Source organism: Chrysochloris asiatica, unplaced genomic scaffold, assembly GCF_000296735.1.
Source record: "Chrysochloris asiatica unplaced genomic scaffold, ChrAsi1.0 scaffold00277, whole genome shotgun sequence".
In the NCBI taxonomy this organism is placed as follows: Eukaryota; Metazoa; Chordata; class Mammalia; order Afrosoricida; family Chrysochloridae; genus Chrysochloris; species Chrysochloris asiatica.
Genome location: NW_006408795.1, coordinates 3,717,993 through 3,739,015, shown reverse-complemented (window position 1 = coordinate 3,739,015; position 21,023 = coordinate 3,717,993). Strand labels below are relative to the sequence as shown.

At 39.8% G+C, this 21,023-nt stretch overlaps 1 protein-coding gene across 1 annotated transcript in view; it reads right to left on the bottom strand.

The window, feature by feature from the left end:
* Positions 1-21,023, bottom strand: part of PTPRN2 (protein tyrosine phosphatase, receptor type, N polypeptide 2) — a 1,341,366-nt gene that overhangs the window by 53,515 nt on the left and 1,266,828 nt on the right. The window contains exons 17-20 of the mRNA XM_006874435.1: positions 18,771-18,890; positions 16,657-16,823; positions 11,272-11,325; positions 8,916-8,980 (exon numbers count right to left, since the gene is read on the bottom strand). Of these exons, the coding sequence (XP_006874497.1) occupies positions 8,916-8,980; positions 11,272-11,325; positions 16,657-16,823; positions 18,771-18,890 (406 nt within the window). The remainder of the gene's footprint in view (positions 1-8,915; positions 8,981-11,271; positions 11,326-16,656; positions 16,824-18,770; positions 18,891-21,023) is intronic.

The following is a 21,023-nucleotide window of genomic DNA, read 5'->3' as shown; positions in this document are numbered from 1 at the left end:
TAGTCAACCTATCACCTACATCCACTAATTTCAACCTCTCCCTCCTCTTCGAAGAGTATAAAAATCCTTCCCCCAGCACTACCTCTCTGTCTTTTTCCTTCCTACCTCCAATAAAGCCTTACACGTGGGTGTTTGTGTTCGGCTCATTCCATCTCATATTTATGGTGCCGAAACCCGGGAGGGACATTGGAGGGACCCTCGACGATCCCCAGGTCTCGGGCTGATCCGCTTCCTAGCTGTCCCTTCTGAACCTGCCAACCAAATACTCACCCAGGGGCCCTCAACCATTGCTGTTGCTGACTTTACAGCCACACACCGGTAAACAATCTCAGGATGAGTGTTTGGGCATGCCTCCCTCTCTTAAGTCCTCTGTTCTGTCAAATCTAAGTCCTAGTACTAGGCCAGACAGACTCTTCTTGGCCCATGGCCCAGGATTGCTGCTCTCGGGGGACGTCTAGTGAGCTCAATTCCTTTCTCTTATCTCAGGGATCTGGCAAGAGAGACAAGGATGCTCTTCTCTTTGCCCTTCTCCTTGGAGGCTTCCTGATCCTCACCCTAACTCTCCAGCTGTAATTATCATGGGAACCTCACCGTCTAAATCGCCTCCCTCCACACACTTGGATTGTTTCCTGTGCAATTTTAAGGCGCTAGGGGTACAACCTGATATCAAGCCACGATGCTTACTCTTTTTCTGTAATCAAGGAAATGGTTCCTAGTGGCTGGAGAATGGCACCTTCAGTTTCAACACCCTTCATAACTTCTGTCAGTACAGCGGCAAATGTCCTAAGGTCCCTTATGTCCAGGCTTTCTTTTCTCTCTGTTCTCATCCTTCTCTCTGACTTGCTCCCCTTCTCAAATCCTTCTAGTGCATGAGAAACCACTCCCCACACATGACCCAAGCTCCCTCCCAGAGGCTTCCTCTTTTGACCCATCAGACCATGCCCATTCCCCACTTGCACTCCCCTCTCCATACACCCCTTCCTCCTCCTTTGCCCCACCTACCTCCTCTTCCCTCTCCTCCCCATGGCTCTGTTAAACCATCATCTGGTGGTCACCTACTCAGCTGACCCCTCCCTCTCCACCACATACTTGGTCCTGAGACCACTCTCATTGATCCCAATACCCGCCACTGCCTGCACCCCTGATGCTATTATGCAAGGGGCAGAAGGCATTGTCCGTGTCCATGTTCCCTTTTCCCTATCTGACCTCTTACAAATCGAAAAGAGGCTAGGACATTTCTCCTCCGATCCAGACACCTACATCAAAAGAATTCAGATACCTCACTCAATCCTATTACCTCACCTGACATGGCCTCTACATCACTCTCAGTTCTGACGAGGTGCGTGCTATGGGCAACGAAAAGTCAGCGGGAGCTCAGGCAGCAATCCCCAAGAAGATCCCTCTTGGGATTATCAACCAGGCCACGCCAAACATGGACTTAGAGATCATATGATTCTTTGCCTTGCAGAAGGCTTAAAGAATACTGCTCATAAAGCAGTCAACTACAGCAAGATCAGAAATATCACCCAAAATTCAGACGAAAATCCAGCCCAATTTCTATCACGTCTAACGGCGGCCCTACAAAAATGCACCAAACTAGATCCAACATCCCCAGTAGGCATAGCAGTTATTAACACTCATTTCATCTCTCAGTCGGCCCTGGACATAGACAAGGCGAAATACCAGTTACTGGCCAATGCTCTACAGGGTTCCAGACCAAAGAAGGGGTAGAATACCCTCTGGGGCACTGCCCAGGCCCTGCTTCAAGTATAACCAAGGGTCATTGGGCAAAAAACTGCCCTAGCCCTCGTCCTCCCCTGGCCCATGCCCTGCTAACAAACAGGAGGGACACTGGTAGGTTGATTGCTCCTTTTATACAGAGAGGGAGGGGATCAATAGGCCCCCAGTCCCACCATGCAAGACTCCTGCCTAATTAACCACTTTTCCTGCTTCCTCGACCAGGTGGGCCAGGACCTCCAGTGGTTCTTTCCAAAGGCTAACACTCCTGACGCTATCCTATTCTGGATCAAAGACCTAGTTCTCCAGGGCACACTCTGACTTCTCACCAGATAAAATCTCTCTGCTGACAGTCTTTCTCCTCTGCTGGCTAACCCTACTCCCACGTACTCCCTTAGACATACCTCCATGTCAACTTGCCACCTGGTCTTCCTTGCCCCCTTCGGGGCACTATTGTCTTTGCTGTAGGCCTCTTCGCTGTCTCACCCCGAGTGGCCTCGTCATTCTTGAATACTCTTTGCCTTACTCCTCATAGTGGGGCTTATCATCATCCCAGTAAGTGCTCCATACTCTTTATCTCAACCTTTACAATCAGATCGGGCCTTAGGCAAAATGGCAAAACATGCTCAACCCCTAATATAGCCACGGATTGCTCTAGTGTTCTGACCTTTATGCACTCTGTCTGCTATCTGGGACAAACACCTGTCACTAAGTAGTTTTGCGGAATCAGAGTACGGTACCTATCCAAACTCTCTAACTGCATGGCTTCCCAATCCACAGCTTGTAAAAGGTGGTGCACCAAGCCTATCTGTTGGACATATCAAACCTAAATAGGGATGTCAGATGGGGGTTAGGGGTGGCAGATGCAGCGAGGAAAAAGATCAGCGTAGAAGCCACAAAGAACCTCATACAATGGCTGGACCCAGGATATAAATGGTTATGAATGTGGCTAGATCCTGACAGCATCCGCCAACCCCATCACACGCTAATCACTGATGTAGGAACCATATTCAATAAAACCTCATGCTGGGTTTGTTTCCCTATAGGGACCTGGGGGTACTCAGTCATTCCCACCGACCCAGTCCCTAAATCATATCCTAATACAACGACCGTACAGTACACAGGACCTCTCCTCACGGAGACTGGCCTCAGTAATTCCACCAACTTCACCTGCGTTCTTAACCACAACATCACTAACCTTCCCTCCCTTTCCCTTCCAAACTCCTGGTGCACAGACATAACAAAGGTAAGCAACCCAACATGTGGGCCAAAGGGAGTATTTTTCTTATGTGGAAAAGATTTTCAAATGCCTACCCGCACAACACCTGTGTGGAGTCACATATTTAATCCCTGTGGCCTGACTCTTAACCTCATCTGATTAGGCACATCTGGTAGCTTAGTGGTTACGAATCAGGCTGCTAACCTCAAGGTCCGCAGTTTGAAAATACCAGTAGTTCTGCGGGAGAAAGATGAGGCTTTTCACTCCCGTAAAGATTTACAGCCTCGGAAACCCTGTAAGAGGTCACTATGAGTTGGAACTGACTCCATGGTACTTCACAACAACAACAACAACATACATTACAAAAAATTATCAGAGGCCCTGAACGGGGACATGGAGAGGGTAGCAGACACCATCTTTGCTTTACAAAATCAAGTTAAACAAACCATGGTTGGACCCTAATGTCCTCCTGGTGGCCTTGGCTCCTCCCCTTCCTAGGGCCATTAACTATAATCCTCCTGATACTGTTATATGGTACCTGCCTGTTTCGCTGTCTTCAAAATTTTCTTCAGGAACGCATGAGGGCCTTCACAAACCAGATGGTGGGCGAATTCCTCATGGCCGGATACCAACCACTATCAAGCAACAGGACTAGCCAGTCAGAGACATAGTTCCCTCCTCTTTGCCCCCTTCCAACAGGAAGCAGCTCCAGAAGAAATGACCTCCGCCCCTGTACCCATAAAAACAATAGGCTGGAATGATAGAATCCCTCAGCGACAAGCATAATAAAACAGCTGCTTACCGCGTTTTCTCTCTCCGTACCGGAACTTTCTCTCTCCCTACCGGAACTTCCTCTCTCCCTACCAGCACGTAATCCCTAGTCAACCTATCACCTACCTCCACTAATCTCAACCCCTCCCTCCTCTTCTACCAGCAATACCTCTGTCTCTTTCTTTCCGACCTCCAATAAAGCCTTACACGTGGGTGTTTGTGTTCCGGCTCATTCCATTTCACAAACAGAATTCAAATGTAGCTTTCTATTACGTGACAAGCATATAGTAGACAATTAAGCCAACTCAATCCACTGCCATCAAGTCAATTCTAACCCATAGCAACCCTATATATAGGACAGGGTAGAACTGCTCCCTAGGGTTTATGAAGCTGTAAATCATCACAAGAGCAATCTCATCTTTGCCCTCAGAGCAGCTAGTGTATTTGCATGGCCGACCTTGTAGTTAGTAGCCAAACACTTAACCCACTGCACCAACAGAGCTCCTTAGGCAATTGTTGTTAAGTGCCGTAGAGTCAATTTCGACCCATAGCGATCCTGTACAAGGTTTCCGAGGAGCAGCAGGTGAGCTTGAACCATGGACCTTGCAGTTCAAACAGCTTTGCAGTCTGGAGCATTAACCCATATAGTGCCACAGCAGGGGGAAAAGAAACCTCAAATTTATTATACTGACCTTATCACAGGAGATGTTTATTCTCATATACACACTGGAGACAGAAAAACAATAAAATTGATCAAACTGCTGGGGATGGAGACTGGAGTGGGCTATATGGTCCTGTGAACATCTCACTGTCCACTCATATTACAGAATGTAGGAAAGTGTTCTTAGTGCTGGTGTGAAACTTTAGGATAAGCACTGAACTGCTAACCAAAAGATCAGTGGCTATGAGATTGAACCAACTCAAAGGCATTTAACAATAACAGCAATACCAGCAAATTGGGACAATCTGAGATTCACAATGCAAAATGAAATCCCTAATCTTGTGAGCCCTGCCATACAAAAGAATAGAGTTTCCCTTAAAAACCTGACCTCTAGGATTTTTTTTTTTTTTGAATAACAATAGCCACTGGGAGACTGGAATGTGTTTACTCAGCACATCACTCTGGCAACATCTTAAAACTTTTCAAAATCCCCCCTCAAACACAGATCCTGCTGAGGAATCCTCTGGCCAGGGCCTGAGCCTCTTTTCTCAATAAGAGTGTCTCTGATTGGCAAGCAAAGTTTAGTATAGGCTCCAATGGGCCTGATCATGTCAGGCAACAAGCAAATGTTATCTTTGAGAAGTTCCACCTTTGGTCTATAGCTCTCCATTCCTTGAAAAATTGTTATGAAACAGAAATGCAAGGAAAAGAGATGGCACTGAGGAATAAGGAGCAGGAATAAGGAACATATCTTGGCAGAAGAAAAACACTTCTGATGCACTGGAGCTAAGCCCTTCTTCCACGAGAGAGGTACGCTGTCTCAAAATATTAATTATTCCTTAGAAATGTGGCCACAGCAACCAAAATAATGAACATACATAAGTATTTCACAAATTGATACCGAGGTTCCCACTGCAAGATGCCTATTTACTTTGATTTCAAAATGCATTATTGTCTACTTGCTAATAAACTAGACAGTGGAAAAAGAACTTAAATTATTCTAAGTTTATTCCTAAAAGCCCTTAAAATAGGAGCAAAGGCCTTAATCCATAAAAGCCTGTCTGAAAGAAACTCGGTGGCCGCCGTCTGCTGGTGCAGCTGGGCCCGCCTGTAAGTGCACTTGGGTTCTTAGGTTGGGAACTGAAGGACTCTAACGTTACTGCTAGCATTGCACATAAAAGCTTTGGAAATGGCATTCTTTGGTCCTCCTGCAATTCATTCTTTTTCAAAAAAGGAAATGGGAAGAAAGGTTTCATGTCCAGGCTTTTGGGCCTTTGATCATTTGATGAACACTGGATCGGCAACCTGGGCCTCAAACTTCTCAGGCCAGACAAAGACTGCCAGGCCTCACAGGCCGGGACTTGGTTCCTGCCAGAACAAAACCCCTGGCTGCCTCACAGTGTGGCGGCCTGGGAAAGGCCCACCTCAGCCAGGCGGAGATGCCTGCTCTGCCCTTTGATCTTGCATGCAGCCCTGGCCCAGGCTCCAGGTCAAGGGATTTCCCACTGCACACCATATCTACAGAGAGGAGCAGGTCAAGAGCAAAATGGGGGGTGACCAATCTTAAGAAAAACCCCATGACTCCCCTCTTTGGCCAGTTTCACATGACTGGCCTCGCATTGTTTAACACCAGGCCCACACTCGAAATGGAATTTGACATTACATGGTACAATGGAGGCAATGAATGGCTTTCTCTACCGCTCAAACAATAAAGTCATCCCTTCCTTAAGTGGCCCAAAGCCCCAAACTGGAGCATACTTTGCATTTACTTGTCTATGGAACTAACTTGCATATCCTTGAAATCCAGGTTGTATCACATCATCTGGGTGGATACCAAAATAGGCCAAAGAGTGAAAAAATGCAAGCATCTATTTCATCTACTCCCATTCCTTTCATTTATCAGGTTGAGTTTCCATTTGAAAAAGTGTGTATCAAGTAGTTTATTGTGCCACATTGCTTTACAAATATATACATGTCCGAAAAACACTGAAGTGAAAAACAATCTGTATTGTTCTGGAGGTTCAGGGGCTTAATAGAAGAAAACTATGTGCATGAGGGATGGAGAAAGAAGGGTGAATGGTAAGGGTGAAATAGAAGCCTCATTGATAAAGTCTTGCTTTAAGATCTTGAAATTTGCAAATAAGATATATCTGATGAAGCACAAGGCCATTAACAGACTAGGAAGAAACACAAGCTTCACAAAAATGAGGATTATTATTTTCTAAAACTCCTTATTTAAAGCACCATCATCATCATCAGCTCATTCTCATTTTGTCTTAGTTTCTTTTGTTTTTACATCTCTAGCTCTAAACTAATTTAGAGTTTCCAAAATAATACTTGGTGGCAGGGAAACCAATTGTAAAATTTTTTTTTTTTTTAGTGCTCTCCCTAGCAGTCAGCAACAGAAGCCTGGAGACATTAGGGGTGTATGTGTGTGTGTTTGGGGGTAGGGACATAGAACGAACACTAACTCAGCCTTTGGTTCCAATCCTATGCTAAGTAGTTGTGAAGCTTCAAATGATTGACTTAAATTCTCCAATACTGATATGTAAACTTACGGGCTATCATCATACATTTCCACATCTATACGCTAGGGTTAAAGAGGTGGTAAATTTTTTACGGGGGTGGTGGTGGGGGAGAAGAAAGTAAGAAAAATAACTGTTTTAGAATTAGTGTGAAAATGTATAGAATCTCATTTTATATCCAAGGCCTTCTCTTCTTGGTGGGCAAAGAAAGAAAAATGGCCAACTGCCCAGAATGTTTTTGAAGGTACAAGCCTATGTTTAGGTATCTATATGCGCATGCCTGTATATGTGTGTGTGTGTTGACACAGAAAGATTATTCACAGATGGCAAAGAAACCATAAAACAGCCACTCATTTCTGTGTTTCCCAAAGTCCATCCCACAGAACCCATATTAACAGATGTTACAAGAAAAACAAATTGTCTTGTCAACTAAATTTAGAAAATGCTGGGTTAAAGAAAGCTGAACAAGTTTCTGTACGGAAGGACTTTATTATGCTAATGTGCATTAAGATTTCCCAAGAGGCAGATGGAATATGAATCTTTTCTCAAACTTATTTGATGATGGAGCTCTGTCTCTCTGGCCTCTTTTTAAAAGCAATTATCTTCCATATTCGGCCTTCAGTGGACTACGTTTTGAGAATTTCCAGATTCACTCATTCCCACATTTTCATATGAAGAAGCTGGGGCCAGGAGAGGTTAAAAGCTTTGATCAAAGTGATAAAACTTGTCTGGGGCAAAACTGGAGCCAACCCATAGCTCTATCTTCTACATAATGCTCTTGCACTGTGTAGTTTTTAAAACTCAAATGATAATGTTTGATTCTAAGAAACTGTGCACTGTTTTTGAGAGGAAATAGCAGCTTTTACCTGGTGTGGCACTGTATGATAAGCACTGAACTGCTAACCACAAGGTTGGTGGTTCAAACTCACCAGGTTGCTCCTTGGAAATCCTACACAGGGTCACTGTGAGTTGAAACCAACTCGACGGCACGTAACAACAACCACATAGGTAAAGCAAGTTCTATTTTTGAGAATATCAAATAGATTCACTTACTTAACAAGCTGTTAACAACAACAAGAAAGCTGTTTATAAGGTTTATTTGGGATCATATAACTTATATCTGAAGACACTGCTGCCAGTAATGATCAGATTAGTGATGAGACTCTTGTTCTTATTGTTAAGTACTGTTGAGTCGGTTCTCATAGCGATGCTGTATAGGGTTTTTGAGGAGCAGCCGGAAGGTTTGAACTGCCAACCTTGTGGTTCACAGTCCAGTAGAAAACCTAGATAAAACCCTGTGCCCTTGAGTAGATTCCAACTCATGGCGACCTTGTAGGTCAGAGCAGATCTGCCACATAGGGTTTCCAAGGTTGTAAATGTTTACAGAAGCAGACTGCCACATAGTTCTCCCCAGTGGTGTGTGGGTTCGAACCGCTGTTTCAGTTAGCAGTCAAACATTTAACCATTGTGTCACTAGGGCCCACATGAAATATAAATTGTTGTTGTTGTTAGGTGCCACCGAGTCGGTACTGACTCATGGCTACCCTATGTACAACAGAATGAAACACTGTCTGGTCCTGGGCCAACCTCACAATTGTGGCCACACTTGAGCCCATATAAATAGTACTCTAAAAATAAAGTTTTAAATGCCAGTGATGATTTATACAAAATACACTAAGGGAATTCTAAACCAGCATGACATTTAAAAATCCAAAGGTTGTATTGTGCACAATATTAATATTCTTATCATAATTCTTTCAACAAATATTTATCAAGTACCTACTAAGTACTAAGCACAGTATGAGATGCTGGGGAGAGCCTACTAACAAAGGAGAAGCCTCAGAAATGTGTTTGCTGCAAATAACTTTAATATGATTCAGGAAAGGGACAAAAATCCTCTAATTTTTTCTGAAGGCCTTCTGTGAATATTACACCCTATGTTGCCATAGCAACGCCATCACACATCTCAGCCACAACAAAGCAGGCGGCTTTTGAATCTCACCTTTGGCCATCTTATTGAGAACCATGTCAATCAGCACGTAGGTGCCGCTTCTTCCTGCGCCATCGCTGTCAACAGAAGGAGAGAAAATGAAAATGCTTTCTACACAGGGTTAAACCAAACACACAGAACAGCTAGCAACAATCCACTTCATTCTATGCCTAAGTGGGGCCAGCAAAAGGAAAGGAAGGTTGTGAATTGGAGAGAAATAGGAAGAAGAAAGCCAGTGGGTTAGAATCACAGGGGTGAGAGGTGGTAAGTAGGAGGAAGAACGGAAGACAAGGAAAAAGAAAAACCAGAATGCTTTCATCTGTCCCGACAGCTCTTAGGGGATTAACTATTTATGCATGGCTATATTTTCTTTCTCTCTTTTTTTCCTCTTCTTTGGACAAAGATATACTGAGTTTTACCAGGAAAAAAAAAAAATGAAAGAAATGTGTGAGTACTTTATATTTGATGGCATTTCTATTTTAAATATTTGCAAGATACTTTCTATATGATTACTGGGTATCCACGGAGTAGAGGTGGCAGCCTTCTAGGAGGGGTTAGCTCTCATGGCTGGCTGGAGGCTTCCGTCTGGGCGGATGAATCACATTGTACCAACCCCTCTACTACGTGTCACTCCCTCTGGGAGGTAGAAATATGCATATCATTTGTTACTTAATCATATTCTTAAAAAAGCACTCTCATTTCATTTCTTCCTCTTCCCACCAGCTATAATTGGAGTATTTACCATCTGGACCAAAGTTGTAAAAATGTTTTGAATTGTGTTTCAACAGTAGCAAGTGGGTTAAAAAAGAAAATGGATTTTCTGGAAGAAAAGTAGTACCAGCAACATCTTTTTTTTTTTTTTTTTCAAATAAGGAGCAGTGTGTTCAATCATTTATTTTCCTCATGTAGACTGCCACTTGGTTACATAAGTTTGAGAGATCCTCTTTGAATCAAACAGGGCTTTTGTTCACATCCAAGACTGACTTTTATATGAAGAATGTTTTTACTTATACTCCTAGATAAATAAATGATGACTTTAAGAGGGGGGAAAAATCCACCTCAGGACTTCAATAATTATGTGACTACATGACAAATCACCTTGTTTTCAGTTTCTGATTTGCATGTTGGCCTATAATTCTGAGAAAACATGGGTAAGCCAATAGGCTTGATTTTTCAGAATGAAAAAAATCAGAGTTTGGATTTAACATGTTTCCTGAAATAAATGGCAAGAAAAGCTGCAATTGAGACAAACACTTCAGAACCTGTATTTTCATAATATTCATAAATCTTCAATGTGCCATGAAAGAATGAGCATCACGCACTGTCCACCATTAATCCTTACTGTTTCCTACAAAGGACTGCAGTTAACTTTTCTGTTGAGATATGGGTATTCGCTTGAATTTCTTAAGGCATGCTCAAAAAGTTTCCAATTAATAGTAGTTTTTACCTATGTTTATACATTTTATTCTACAATTGAGGCTGTCAGACTACTGTAGTGTCATCTTCCTCTCTCACAGACAGACAGACAGACACACAAACACTTGTCTGAATTGACTGACTTGGTGTTTGAACTTTAGGGACAGATTTCCTTTTGATCCAGGCTGAAAAATTTGAGTACAAGATCTTTACCAAAAGTAGTTAAGCATCAAGCCAAGTAAAAGGAGAGCCATTTGATTGAATTTTCTTTCAATGGATCTATTCCTACGGATGTGACTTTAACCTATTTGAAGATATGATCCTTTGAATTTTCATCCAAAGGTCTAGATTTACATAAGTAATGAGGTGGTTATTATTGGAATTATAGAGCTTGTGCATGTTCATAACTCATCCCAAGTGTATGAACACCATGCACCTTATTCTCACTTTGTGCACTGGGAGGTTGAGATACTGTGATTGATCAAAAATACTGTCTTAAGCTGTTTGCATTGTGACACCATGAGCTTTTAGGAGAAAATAAGGTAGCAGGGCATGAGCATTTGGAAGTAGGTTATAGTAGTAACCAGCACTGTGGTTTTCCAAAAAGAAAATATACCATGGACAGTTTGTATATGCATAATGAATAAATGGAAAAATAAGCTTATGTCTTCAGAATTAGCACTTAAATATATTTAAGAAGCAATTCAAAAGCTCAATTTCTATATTTAATTGGATAATTTACATTTTGAGGTGGAGTCCTCATGTGATGCTGTAGGATAAGCACTTGACCATAAGGTTGGTTTGAACTGTAAGGTCAGTGGTTCAAACTCCCCAGCCACTCCTTGGAAACCCTAGATAGGGTTGCTATGAGTCGAACCAACTCTATGGCACTTAACAACAACATATTTTGAGGTAGCACATCTTCTTAATCCATGTTAAAAGTTGTACTTGCCTGCAATGAACAATTATTGGACAAGAACGGCCCCTGTAGCACTTGTTTACTTTTCTGAAATAAAGAAAGACATAAAAATTATAGTTATGTACTATTACCCACAATTATTAGTAAGCCAAAGAAAATACTCCAGATCTTTCAAAACACTTCACAATAGTTGACAAAGAAAATTCAGATTATACACACATTTTTAAAGATTTATGTTTTCTTTTCAATATTAACTTATTAAACAAAGTCTTAAAAACAATTCTACATTTTCACCAAGTTATTTCCCCCACTCTTCACAAGAATGAATTCAAGTCTTTGGCCAATGGAGCAATCATCTTACCCCCACCCAAATTCCTTTCTCTTAACTTTTCCCTCTCTTCTCTTTCTTTGTTTTTGTTTTTCTATGCTTCAGTTGATCTGACTTTTTGTTATGATATGAATGTCTACATCCATCACTGAAATTTTTGACTTCTATAATTTATGCCAAAATTCTAACAACAACAAGACATTATACTGGAATATAGTATTACCATTATTTTCTAAATATCACATCTTAAAAATCTAACTTATAGAGTATGTTTTCAATCTGTCAGTTTCTTGGTAAGGATATCTAAGTGACAGAGAAAACATGAGTAAATCAAGATAAATCTTTTTAATTTTACAAATCTCTTTCATTTTTAAGTGTGTGAAAACAACTTCATTGTGTAGACTGTGGATCAGAGATCTGAAAATTACCAATAAGCTTATTTTAAGATTTTGTAACCAATCACGAGGACTGATTTAAAATTCTTCACATAAGTTTTTTAATTCAGTCAAACAAAAATATTTACAAAGTGCATCACAATTCTCAATAAAATAATTATAAAGAAAATAAAAGACAAAATCTTGGTTCACTGGAAAGAAAAAAATGTGTGAGGGAGTGTGTTCTAAAATGTAAGTCATGAAGCAAAAATTTAAAATTAGGAATAACAATATGGGAAAATTTTCCCTAGGAGCAGAAATGGGAACGTCACCTTTCTTTGTAAAGGTTTGCCTATTCAACAACAAAAATAAAAAAATGAAATCAATTGGTTACTTGATCTACAAAACCCCAAAACCCAAGAAGAAATGGAGGTGGGAATGGATAGGAAAGGAAAAAGTTGAGTGCAGTAGATGAAGAATTGAGAAATAATTTAATATCCTGCAGCCCAAACAGTTGCTATGAGTCAGAACTGACTGGACAGCACTTAACGACAGTTCAAATGGCAGGGTTTTTTGCTTACTGTTTTTTTTCCAAATCCCTTTTCTGACTCATGAAGGACCCCCGTGTGTGTCAGAGTAGAACTGTGCTCCACAGGGTTTTCAGTGGTTGATATAAAAAAATATATCGCAAGGCCTTTTATCTGAGGTGCGTGTGGGAAGACTTGAACCTCCATCCTTCTGGGAAGCAGCCTAGCATGTCAACAGTTTGCGTCACCCAGCGTGCCCCAATCTGAAGAGCATAAAATCAGGAGCAGGGTTGTACAACAGAGAAGATACACCAACACGTATGGATTGGTTGTTTTAAAAGTCTCAGTTCCTGGTGACAATGTGATTTAGGGTTGCTTCCTGAGCTATGAAAACAAGTACTATTTTAAAGCCTGAGGAACACATCAAAATGTTTTAAAAATGGAAAAAGCGCAGAAACATTAGTTACCCAGTGCCCTGATGGTCACATTTTTATTTCTGCTAAAGCATTTTTCTTCCTCTCTTTTGGGGGGTGGGAATGGAGTGTACCCTGCATTGTTAAGGTTCTGGGGGGAAACTGGAGAAAGTAAAAGTGAACTCATTAAATCAATGATACTTGCATGCAAAAATACCTTAAAATTTCCTGGCCCTTGGTAAATAAAACAGATTAAAAAATAGATTTACTCATTGTACTCCCCAAATCTCCCATTCTTTATTCAGGTTGTAAAGGCAATGTGAATTTATGCTCTAAGGTAATCTGTGTGTGTGTAGAATCAGGCAAGCTCAACTGTCAAACCAAATCTAAGACTGCTTTACACTTTTAACCACCTTTCACCTTTGTATAGAAGAATTTACTGGGAATTTCTCACTAGCGGACTTTTTAATGTGATCAGGGAATCACTTTCTGTATTTCCAACATTCTCTTATGTTTCATCCAGGATGGTCTGATCTGTGTTTGTAGACACTAAGCTAAACTTGGGCATGTTCAAACACTGGCCAACGGCCAGGTTTTGCTAATTCCTCCACATTCCCCTCAATAGAACAAGCACAAAAAAGATCTGTTAGGAAAAGAAACATAACAACCAGATATTCTTCTTTAAAATGTACTGGTTCCAGAAAATTTAAAGACTCTGGAAAACACATATAACCTCTTTTGCTAAGAAATGTTGCTAAAAAGCTAATTACTAGCTAATGTAGCTGTAATTTTCTTCTCCACTCCTATAATTCCAGTCTTTACTTTATGGCATATTTAAAATAATATTTTTCTGAAACATGTTGTGACTGGCTGCCTCAGCAGGGTTTAGGAAGGTTTCGCTATAAGTTTAATTTCCATACCAGCCCGTGCCCCATGCTAAACTTATTTACCAACAATCACAGACAAATAAGGAGAAACGTAGTATATGTACCATGTGGTCTTATTATTATTATTTTTTTAGACTTATATTTACAAAAGAATCATGTAGTTATATGATCACAACTTGGAACATCACAAGTGAAAATGTAAAACCATTGCATGTACTCAGCAAGTTTTCATCCAGTTGAGCTAAAATTGACTTCAGATTATTTATGAAGATAAATAAAGCATAGCTGTCTTACTTTATTTCTATTAGAACAAATCACCAGTCAGCAAAAGGTCTCAAACATTCAGAAAACAAAAATGGTATTAGATATATTTCAACAGGAGGAATTAACTGAGAAAGAATGATTAGTAATACAAACCAACCCATGGATCACTGAGTGAAAAAGAAATCGTCATGCAAACCATCAGCAAGCAAAGGTCAGAGGTCGTTAGAGGCTCAGAAAAGGGGCTTCCCACATTGTCCCTGCAGCAGAGTCACAGTCTCCAATGATCACTTTTGTGACTATGCAACTGGGCTCATATTACTAGCTGCAACATCACAAAAATGACACTGGCCACCGCTAATTAGCTGGCAAAGTAAGGGTTTGTCCATTTTTACAGTGAGCAGTGTTAGTAAATGCCATTGCACACAGCAAGAACTGAGAGAAGAATAGATAGAGATAGATATATAATTTTTTTTTTAAAGCAAAGCCCTCACATATGATGCTAATTATCTCTTAGCTTAGCAGTTTCTCTTTAAAGTGTAAATGTGCTTCCTCTGGGCTCAAGAAATATTTAATTACACATCTCAGCACCTGACTAACATACTAGGCCAGAGCTAGAATGCTTGGTCTATTGTTCAAAATCAGATGAGAAATCCTGGTGCATTAAGAGGACCAGTGTCGTCAGAAGTAGCCTCACCTTTCTTGGCCGCTGAAATTTGGGTGGCTGTTTTTACAAAAGATGATCACCTAATAGCAATTTGTGTTTAAGCACAGTGCATTCTGATAACGTGATCATTCATATCTTTCATATCCATTGTCCAGTTCATATGTGAAAGGCAACCACATCAGAAATACTGCATAGGAACTAATAAAGCAAGGCAAACAAAGTTTTCAGCTTGAATTCAAAATGGTATCTGGGTGCTTGCTTTCTTGTGAATTTCACAGACATCTACTCATACCATAACTCCACAGACTCTGGAGCAAGGGAATTTTGGGAATCCATTTTTTCTTCATAATGAAGTATAAACACAGAGGGTTGGTTATGTATATGTTCGATTCCATATATGTATATGATATATACATATACCCATATGCATATATGGGTGCACTGAATGCACATGAAGACAGGGATTTAAGGATGAATGGTGATCTCTGATAGTAGTATCCATTTTGCAAGCAATGACTGCTTTTTTGAAGATTTTGATTCAGGAAATAGACCCTATACAAGATTTTAAAATATGTCTTTGGCAGTAAATTTGTATTGAGAAATATATATCAAATCAAGAACTTCGGATGGATCAGGAGGAACTTGTGGATAGTAACTGTTTTACTATGCATTCAGTATTATGGATCCACAAGGCACACTGTATCTCTTGGAGAAGTGGCAGAGTGGGACAGTGGTCACTGACTGTGTTTTATGTAGATGACACCAAATTCTTGTCTCTCCTCAAGCTCATTCACATGCCACTTGATCCAAAGAAGTATCAAAAAAAAAAAAAAGTCTTTTACTTTTCAAAGTAAACTAAAAGGCAAAAGAAATAATGTCATAACAACTTTAAGAATCTGAAACATATACTCTTAAACAATAATCCCAGAGATATAGCTAAAACCCCAATCTTTGACAATACTTGCTTTTTTAACCTCTCTCTTAATTAAACAACTCTATAATCAAGTATGAATAGCTGTTGAGTTACAAATTGCTTTATGACCATGTGTAAGGCTGGTTTAATAAATGCACGCTTGTCCTATTCTGTAATTCCTTGTTCTGAATATGTATTTGTTTTCCTTAGAAACAGTTGAACATGAGAGGTTCCATATAATTTAGAACTTGGTTATTAATACTGCTCCAAGACTTCACTTTCTTTGTAATTGCTTTTTCATTTACCACCGTCAAGCAGCCAGTGGTAACCAGCTGTTACCACCAAATCTGATGTAAAATCAAAACTTCAGTCCTAAATTTTGCTTTTTTTTTTTTCTTCTTTTTTTGCATTGTCAATACCTTCCTGTAAGACAGAGTCTAGCATTTCAACAGTTCAATAAATACATGATAAAACAAGACAATTCATTGGCTGAAAGTAACACTTGAGTAATGAACAGAAGACTGAATTAAAAAAAAAAACAAAAACAAAAAAACACAGTCAATTTCAAAATTGCACTAATATATCTATATGTCCTGTGCTAACTACACGGAGGATTTCATCTAGAATTATTCATTTTAGAGTCTGGATCTAAATTTCTTAAATCTCAACATCATATTCAAGTGGATGAGTTTAATATCTGGGCTTTATTCATTAATATCTGAAATATAAACTTTAGGAGAATTCATCAGCTGATGAACCTTATCAAAGATAATTACCATATTTCCGTAATTCTAAGATGCCCATTCCTCCCCACCCCCATTACATTTTAACACCTCTAAAGCCAGGAAACATCTCATTATTAATATGTACATTTAATATAATCCTCCTCTCATTTCCTCTCCTTCCTTCTGGAAGCAATTATAAAATAGATGGAACATCTTACAACTGAAGGCATCTTAGAAACAAGGAAATCTGGTATTAAAATGTGTGTCCTTTTATCTGATGCCCATACTATGAAGACATTAATCTATTTGGCTCTTTGTGATACCTTCGGAAATCCAGAAGTGATCTCGTGGAGGATGGAACGCCCTGGTCATACCAACTAAGGAAATGGAACTGGGTCACCGTCCGAGTCTCATTGGTTTGGAGATTCTTCAGATAAAAGCTTCTTACTAGAAAATCCTCACACCAGATGTGCTCAGAGACCAAATTTACCTGCATGGATGTAAGAGGAGAAAAAAGAAAACAGAAAAGACGTGGGCATCATGAATCTAAAGCACAGCTGAATATGAAGCTACTTTGGAGGTTGTTGTTGTTGTTGTTGTTAAGTGCTGTTGAGTCAGTTTCGACCCATAGCGACCCTGTACAGGGTTTCCGTGGAGCAGCTGTTGAGCTTTGTGGTTTGAAATGATTTTGCAGTCCAGCCCATTAACCAACAACGTCACACTAGGATTCCTAAAAAGAATCTCATGGAGATACTGTATAAGGTTTCCAAGGCTGTAAATCCTTGAAGGGAGCAGAAAGCCTCGTGTTTCTTCCACAGACTCCTCTGGTAGTTTGGAACTGCTGACCGTGAGATTAGCAGCCCAATTCATACCCATTGCACTACCAGAAAAGGATAAACACTCCAAGGAAGACATATTTATGTTGCAGATGACTTGACAACTGGCTTAATGGCTCCCTCCCCCTCTTAATTTTAACATGGTTCATATCAAAGATCACTTTGTTGTCGTTTTGATGTTACCTAGGGGTTTAATAGGCTTTCAAACAAAAACACCAATAAATCTAAGTGCTCTGCTGAATGCATAATTTAAGTTCCTCTTCCACTTATATTTCATCTAAAGTAGCATACACTGGGATTTTGAACTAAGAAAAACAAAGATGCATGTTGTTGTTATGTGCCATAGTGTTGGTTTCGACTCATAATGACCCTGTTTAGGGTTTCCTAGAGCGGCTGTTGGGTTTGAAACACCAACCTTTTAGTTAGCAGTCCAGTGCTTATCCTACAGCACCACACACAATAGGGCTCCAAGAAAAACAAAAGATGCATAGAGGTATATTACCAAATTTATTGCTACTACCAAATCACTTTTCACATTTAAGTCTATTTGCAGTGACCTAAAAGCCACAACTCTGTGATTTAGGCTTAATCTTTAAGCTTCTAACATGCTTCCTACTGTGGGTCTCAGTGTTCTGATTAATTTTAATGCAAAATAGAACTAAATGATGCATACTTGTGCTTGTTTAAATGCCCAAGTTTATTTAGTTCATTCCTAATGTGGATAGAAAATCCAGCAAGGGAAATAAGCTTGTCAGCAGGTTATCCTCAAATAAAAAGGTCAAATGCTACATACACAAGCCTCTAAACAGAGCAGTGTAAAGACCACACTGCTCAGCCAAAGAAATCAATAAGCAATTAGAATAATAGCAGGGTTCTTTTTAAAGACAGACCCTATTTAAAGGCCTGTTATATGGGGCCTGATTCAATGGACCGCCCTGGGGAAGTAAATATGGTTTTTTTTTTTTTTTTTTTTTCATACTTTCTGTCAGCATTGTATTTATAAAAATTTAAAAATGGAAAACATACAATTTACCCCAGAGTCCAATTCAGAACCACATAGCTATAGCTGTTTTTAGTGTTTGGATCTCTTTCTACAATGCAACATTGGAGAACCTACTTTAAAAAACAACAAAACAAACAACCAGTTGATGTCAAGTTGAATTCAACTCATGGTGCCCCTGTGTGTGTCAGAGTACAACTGTGCTCCGCAGGGTTTTCAGTGCTGGGGAGGGGGCGGTGTCAGTAGATCGATGGTCAGATCTTTCTTCTGAGGTGCTCCTGGGTGAACTAGTCCTCGATTACTCTAAAGACAGAAAGCACTAACCTTCCTAGCAAAACGTCTGCTATTCCAGCCTCTTTCAAAGAACTGGAGTGTCTCCACTTAGCTATTCCTTTTCCTTCTTGTGGTGGTGGTGAGTGAGCACTGCATGGAATTCTATTGAAGATGTGGCTGCTGAGGACAGAGTGACTCTATGCCTCTTACACTGGTTGAAGGCAGGTTCACCTTGGGTGGAATGGTGCTAAGTAATGCTGTGCCCAGCATGATACCAACCCATGCACTTACAGTCAACTTTCCAAGCAGATGCATTTGGTTTAAGTACCTCATAGATGTGGTAAAGGTTAGAACCTTCATCTGGCCAGTAGTGGTAGCACTGCTTGACTCCATTCTCCGTGAGGGGCGTCAGCATGACAATAACCACACAGCCGCTCTCCCAGACCATCTGCAGACAAAGAAAGGCACCATGGCCACAGTGTAACTGCCTAATTACTGCATGACATGTATAATTACTGCACTCAGAAACACAATCAAAATTTATTCCATTCACAGGAAATTTATTTCATTTTCATTAGACACTTTTACTCTGCAGCTGCCTTCAACTCTCTGAATAAACTGGACCCACGCTTTGCACGCTTCCATGAAATATTAAAAAAAGAAGAAAAAAAAAAAAAAAACCAACAACAAAAACATCCAGTGACTGCATTCCTTGTCTCTTCAAAGCTCCTCAGTTCTATGTTCAGCTGCTTGGTTTCCCAACTTTTGATCTGTAAAAGAAACTTTCTACAACACAACACAAAACAAACAAGGTGGTATCTAATGTGGCCTCTTCATCATCAGGCAGACTGAAGTGGTTGTGAAAATGCTCGCTCAGTTCCCAGCATAAAGCCACCTCAAATCTGTTGATATGCTCTGTTTTCTGGGCTGTCATTGTTTTGCATGATTAGAGAAATATTTTGCTTTGCCAAAGCTACCCTATCAGAAGCAGGTTCTGAAAGATTTTTGGTGTTAGAAGGACATTATGCATAGTGACATTTACCAGGAAGTGAAGCCAGAATCTAGACATTGTCATTCATATGAAAACAAACCCCAAACTATTGTAATAGTCCAGAAAAGGCATGTTACAAATAAGTAGAGGCAGAAGAAACAAATCGGTGTACATATCAACCCACAGGAGTGATAAGAGACAGAAGCGCTCCAACCCAAACTTCTTTTCAAACACAAGTCACAACTTTGTGGCTGCAAACCTGTGGATGAATACAACACAAGTCCTTTAAGCATTACTCTTATGGGGTTACACTGATGGGGAATTTGCACACTTTTATTAGCATATTAATTTCTACAGTGAAGAATATTCTGCTCTTTCTGCAACGAGTTACGTTAACTTCACAAAAAATTTTTTATGAGCAACTGTGTTTAGAAGTGAATTCAGTATTCAAGAGAGCTTCTATTTCTCTTAAATACAGACAGAACAATCCAATTTAGATCTTGTTATTTAAAAATCCATGTATCTCAAATATAAAATGCCTTTTCATAGTCAGTGTTATTAAATTCTACCTTTAAATTACATTTAAAAACTCAGACATGTACATAATTTTTTCCTCTTTTAATATTGATTTATATTCCCATGTGATAGAAATAGTCAATATCCTTAAAGGCACCTCATTGTGTATCAGTTATATTGGAATTTAATAGAAACCAACTGAAGTATTTACGAAAAAGCCCACAAATAAATATGAGTTATGCTCAAACCCATGCGCTTTCCATTTACTTAGTGCAAAGCCAACAATAAGATGAGAATTCAAAACATGTGTCTTACTTTCAGCTTTAAAGCCAGCTCCACTAAATCGGTACTTTCATCACATAACAATTTAATGTGCCTTTAGAAGGTATAGAAGCTCATTGAAGCCATTACGAAAATGAGGAGAAACACAGATTTTATGAGTGTAATAAAAATACAATGATCTAGACCATAAACTAATCATCTAGCACTCGGCTTGTGCCACCCAAGTGTAACATTATAAAGCCCACTCATTTACTGAGGAATCCTTACAGTTTGGCAGCTTCTTTCATTGGTTCAAACACACAACACTTCATTACTGAGAGCTTGCCTGGTTCTCTAAAGATTTGGTTAAGATTAAATCCAAATGAAACTTAATTTAAACAAACAATCCCAAAAGCACTCTTGGGAATAATATTTCTTTTTTTAGGTCACTGTGTATGAAAGCAACGAGAGGAATTTACTAAATCAAACAAATAGGCAGCCCAATTGGGTACTAATATTACAATGCTGTTTGTGGGTCTGATTAGACCATCTAATATTATTGGGAAGCAGAACATATCCACTCCACCTAGGGGAGAAAACCCTGGTGTTTTGCCATTTATTTCCCATCTTCAACTGCAAAACCTGACTAGCTTAGTTTCAGAATACATTGAAAAAAATTAATGTGTATTTTGTTGGGGATACAGCATGTTAGTGAAAACCCCAGTTAACTAAGGTTCAATTTCTGAACAATGGCAAGTTTCACTGGTACCTCTTCCTCAGTGTGGTCTTCGTTTGCAGGCAAAACACAAGGAG